General features: G+C 40.7%; 1 protein-coding gene across 1 annotated transcript in view; it reads left to right on the top strand.

The window, feature by feature from the left end:
* The window catches only part of LOC112141188, a 44,451-nt gene that overhangs the window by 3,643 nt on the left and 35,117 nt on the right, over positions 1-5,691 (top strand). The window contains exon 2 of the mRNA XM_036216807.1: positions 4-348. Coding sequence (XP_036072700.1) covers positions 120-348 — 229 coding nt within the window. The 5' untranslated portion in view covers positions 4-119. The remainder of the gene's footprint in view (positions 1-3; positions 349-5,691) is intronic.

Here is a 5,691-nt window from a genome sequence, read left to right on the forward strand (position 1 = left end):
CAGGTGAACAGAAGAACAAACCAATCATTGCTGCTCCTGGTGATGATGTCATCCTGCCGTGTCGTCTGGACTCTGAGGAGGACCTGCAAGATCACTTTCTGGAGTGGATCAAACTGGAGATGGACCCTGACCCAATAAAGAGACGTTTTGTGTATCTGTACCTGAACAGGAAGATCATGACCAGATTCATGATGGAGACGTTCATCCAGAGAGTGTCTCTGAACCCAGACGGACTCAAACGAGGAGACGTGACGTTAAAGATCAGGAACGTGACGCTCCAGGATGAGGGGAAGTACAGATGCTACATTCCTGGGAAGAAGTTCAGGGAGACGGTTCAGCTGCTTGTTGGTGAGTTTCTCTGCAGATGAAGAACATTTGTCCTGAACAGCAGTCAGGAAATGATGTCATCTCTTTGTTTCAGAGCCAAACGGAGTCAGAGCTCCAACCATGGAAACATCCCAGTTTAACATCTCCACTCCAGATCCAGGAGGAGAGCAGAACAACATCTGGATCAGTCGCTCCAGACCGGCTCTTTGGATCTCTCTTGGAGTTTTTACCTCATTCATCCTCTCTGCTGTTTGTGTTTATAACTTTCAGTGGAGACCACAGGAAGTGAGTCCTGAATTCTCTGATGATCTCTCATCTTTCTGGAGGAATCTTCAGCTTCTTACATCCTTTCTTTCTTCTTAGTTCCAGGAACTTCCTTCATGAAGACGTCCCATCTCTGTAAAACTCTGCTTCAACAACCAGAGATCATCAGAGAAGATGAGACTCCAACTGAACTATGACCTTTCTCCAACCTGACAGTCGGTCACATGACTGTCTTTCATGGTTCTAGATCTGGTCTCAGTAGAGGATGAACGTGACTCTGTGAGGATGGAACATTGTTATATATTACTGGATTGGAGATCATATGACATACGGCGGACAGACGTGCAGTATTACTATCAACTGAGTCTTCCAGAGTGAAGAACAGAGGAGGTCAGAATAAGTATGAAAAGAACAACAAAAGAGGAAGAAATGTTTACAATCAACTGCAAAACCATGACAACAAAATCAACCAACCTGGAGGAATCATCACAGGACAGGAATCACATTTCAATAGAGAGAAATCAGGCTGGGATTCATGAAGTTTGTGCTAAAGTGGGTGCTAGCATCTTGTGAGTAGCATGCTAGCTAAGTTCTTTAATGTATGTTTTTATTAATGTTTGTTTAAAACATGTCTGTCATTCACATGTATTTATGTGAGACCAGCACAAAAACTGATGTAAATTCATGTTGGGAACACTTAATATGTGCGACCAAGATGCACGTTGCTGTGCTAGCAGAGTAGCATGTAGCTGCTTTAAGAGCTAGCCTATGAGGCCGAGTCTTGTTGTTGGTCGTACTTTTTTTTTCTTTTGGTAAGAAAAACAGTTGGCACATAATTGTCTTAATCTGTGTCGTCACTGTTGAGCTTCTTTCTTGGTCACACAGACCCGAGAAAGGCTAGCTAAACAATGCAGCGCTAACGCTAACTTTCTGCTCAGTGACATAAACAATGAGAAGATCAGTGATTATGGAGGAGATGAGGACCACAAGTTTAACCTGCCTCAACATTTACTGCTGTTATCACTGTGTTTTAACAGTTTATCAGGTGTTTTTGATGTTATCATCCATGTTCTGAAGTTTAAAAATGTTTCTTGTTTCAGCTAAAGATGCTAGCTGGAGTCTAATTCTCAAAGTTCTATGAAATTGTCTGATTGAAGTTATAATTGGAATCCAATTGAGATGTATTTACCTTGCATGTGATCCAAGAATAATCAAAGATAAATGCTGAAGACAGAAAGTTGTTTGGATGTAAAACAGTCCAAGACTTCAGTCTTTCCACACCTGAAGGTGATGGAGGACAGATTTACTGTTCCAACATGGAGTTATGGATCTTCTGACACACCAGGTGTATATCTGTATAAACCTCTTTTGTATTAGAGAATAAACTTTATTCATATTGATTATATTTGTCTACTTTAGTCACTATTGTCCATAATCCCTGCAGACATATGACTCCATGCTGACCCCCAATAACATTTGAGTCACACCTTTGTCTTTGTTTAGATTGAGTCCAGCCTCATCCTCAGTTTGTGGAGAATAAAGACTCTAATTAGTTGGTTTAACATAATGAAATCACTGAAGAAGTCAAGAATGTTTCAATAGTAGTTCATACTTTGATTCAAATAACTCCTTTGTTACAGTAAGAAGTTCATAACAACCGTCATGTTTTCTCTGTTTTCTCTGATTTTTACTGCAATTAAACCCAAAATACAAAAACTACAAGAAGGTTTGATCTTTTAAAGGAACTGCATATTTTTAAAAAGTGTTTCATCCATTCTATGTTCCCAAAGAGAACATCAATCTCTGAATTGAATGCTGACCGTTGATGTGCAGGTTGTAACATATCTGCATGTTTTCTCTTCTCTGTTCATATTTGATTCCAGTTCAATCATGGACTGATCCAAACTGAAAGTGGATTCTGATCCAGAACATTTCATGTCTTCTTGTTTCTCTCCTGAATAACAGGAGATGTGCTGAACTGTTTCCTCTTTGAGGAAATGTCCTTTAATGAGAGAAACAAACCTCGTACGCCCCCTGCTGGTCGTTATAGGTATAAAGAATTCAAATACAGACAGAATTTATCTGGAGCAAATGGAGGGATCTTTCTGTGGTCTGAAGAGAAAATATCTACCACATTATTACTAGAAAAGAGGTCAGAAAGTAAAGAGTTCATCCCTGAAACTCATTTGGTTTCATTGAAATGGTTTAGATTTATTTACATTAATGTACAAAGTTCATCATAAATATACATATAAATCTGGAATCAATTCTCTTGATAATCCTGATGAATGTTTGGTTTTCCTGTAGTTCTGGAGTCTCTCCATAGATGGCGCTCTACACACACAAATCTCTGTTTAGGAGCAGAAAGTCTCTCTGCATTCATGAGCTGCTGGAAGATTTGTTCATGTGTGTTTTCAGAGTCAGACGTTCATTTTTCCATCATTCCAGCAGCACATGAACGCAGCATTTCTCTCAGTTGGACTTTTTCTCTGATGGACATCAACCATCACTGAGACTGGATCTAAAACGAGAAATAAAGTCACAGTTTACCAATAAAAACTGTGACAGGTTCTTCTTGAAGTACGTTTTCATTCACATTAAATGTCATTTCTTTTTTATGAGATGAATTATCAAAATACTTCAATCATCTGCTGCTGGTTTGATCATATAAATGACAATACATCATTAAAAACTAAAGAAGAAACCAAATAATTTACATTCTATACAAGTTTAACATGCAGAGAGGAAGAATCCAGTCAGACTTTTGTTTTTTTGTTTTGTCCCCGTCCAGAATTCAGTCTCACAGCAGGAGCAAAGTCCAACGTCTGCAGCTTCAATGGTTTCTGGAACTAAAGAAAGAAAGGATGTAAGAAGCTGAAGATTCCTCCAGAAAAATGAGAGATCATCAGAGAATTCAGGACTCACTTCCTGTGGTCTCCTCTGACAGATCCAAAGAGCAGAGAGGATGAATGAAAGAAGAACTCCAAGATTGATGCAAAGAGCCAGTATCATATAACTGGACATGGTGTTGTTCTGCTCTCCTCCTGGATCTGGAGTGGAGATGTTAANAACTATGAAGAAAGAAAGGATGTAAGAAGCTGAAGATTCCTCCAGGAAGATGAGAGATCATCAGAGAGTTCAGGACTCACTTTCTGTCGTCTCCTCTGACAGATATAAACACAAACAGCAGAGAGAATAGATGAAAGAGAAGCTCCAAGACCAATACAAAGAGCCAGTATCATATAACTGGACATGATGTTGTTCTGCTCTCCTCCTGGATCTGGAGTGGAGATGTTAAACTGGGATGTTTCCATGGTTGGAGCTCTGACTCCGTTTGGCTCTGAAACAAAGAGATGACATCATTTCCTGACTGCTGTTCAGGACAAATGTTCTTCATCTGCAGAGAAACTCACCAACAAGCAGCTGAACCGTCTCCCTGAACTTCTTCCCAGGAATGAAGCAGCTGTACTTCCCCTCATCCTGGAGCGTCACGTTCCTGATCTTTAACGTCACGTCTCCTCGTTTGAGTCCGTCTGGGTTCAGAGACACTCTCTGGATGAACCGTTTATTCATCACTTCAGTTACTATCCGACTGAACTGATAATAACAGACAAAACTGAACGGATCGTGATGTAGATCCAGTTTGGACCACTCCACGGTGAAATCCTGCAGGTCCACCTCAGAGTCCAGACGACACGGCAGGATGACATCATCACCAGGAGCAGCAATGATTGGTTTGTTCTTCTGTTCACCTGGAAACAAAGAAAACAGGAATCAACTTTCCTGAAGTTTGGACTCTAAGTTCTTCAGAACAAAGAATCTAATCCAGAAAGTTCCTCAGTTTAGAAAGAAGGTTTGTGTTGAAAAGTTATTAAAATATACTAACTGAATACTTTTTGGACTAATTTAGAACATTTTAAGTTTCCAACATCAGAGGAATGACTTGTGTTCTCTTCAGGATTGAGCCAATGACTTTCAGAAACAAAGATAGGATTGAGTCAAGAACACGAATAGAGATGTGATGAAGGACGAGTCCTAAAGTCTTCCTCAGTCAGACAGGAGAAAGATGAAGAAGTAGAAATGTCTGAAGGTCCTGAAAGGTGGTTTGTTGGTGGAGAGAACTGAGCGTTAATGTGATGAGACTTTAGTGGTTAAATGAAGACAAAGTCAGAGATGGAGGAGGAAGAAGCTGAAGTTGAGATTGAAAAGTCTGAACCAGTTTCTTGTTGTCTTTGCTGATTCTAGTTCTGTTATAGTCAGTCTGAGCCTTGATAGAACCGTCTGAGGAAGCTGGAAGAATTCTGATAGGAAGCAGGAGGACTGATGGTCTTTGGTCATTTCATCTCTGCTGATCTAGAAACAAATGTTCTTCATCTGCAGAGAAACTCACCAACAAGCAGCTGAACCGTCTCTCTGTGGTCCAATCCATGGATGTAGCATCTGTACTTCCCCTCATCCTGGAGCGTCACGTTCCTGATCTTTAACGTCACGTCTCCTCGTTTGAGTCCGTCTGGGTTCAGAGACACTCTCTGGATGAACGTCTCCATCATGAATCTGGTCATGGTCTTCCTGTTCTGGTACAGATACACACAACGCCTCCCTGATGGATCTGGATCAATCTCCAGTTTGATCCACTCCACGATGTGATCCTGCAGGTCCTCCTCAGAGTCCAGACGACACGGCAGGATGACATCATCACCAGGAGCAGCAGAGAGAAGAGTTTCACCTGGAAACAAAAAATAAAATTAGAATACTTTCTTCTTAGGGTTGAACTTTAATATAACTCGGAATAAAGAATGAAATCAAGAAAGTTTTAGCTAAGACTTTCTCTCAAACATTTCTTTTAACCGTTTCTAGTTTTCTTCGTCAGCTAAAGCCCCTCCCCTACAGTCTAGTTCAAATCCTGCCCCCCAAACCCCCCACCCCCTATCTCTTCTATATGATTCTATCCATCATCCAGCTCTCATTCATCACTGGTCTCATTCTCTCTCATCTCTGAAGCTGCAGATTCTTCCATCCTCTTTCTTCCACTATTGTTGTGCTGGAAGGAGGTGACAGAAGTTGAAGATGTCCAGACTTTCCTCTGGATCTTCTCTGGAG

Source organism: Oryzias melastigma, linkage group LG18 (genome assembly GCF_002922805.2).
Source record: "Oryzias melastigma strain HK-1 linkage group LG18, ASM292280v2, whole genome shotgun sequence".
Classification (NCBI taxonomy): domain Eukaryota; kingdom Metazoa; phylum Chordata; class Actinopteri; order Beloniformes; family Adrianichthyidae; genus Oryzias; species Oryzias melastigma.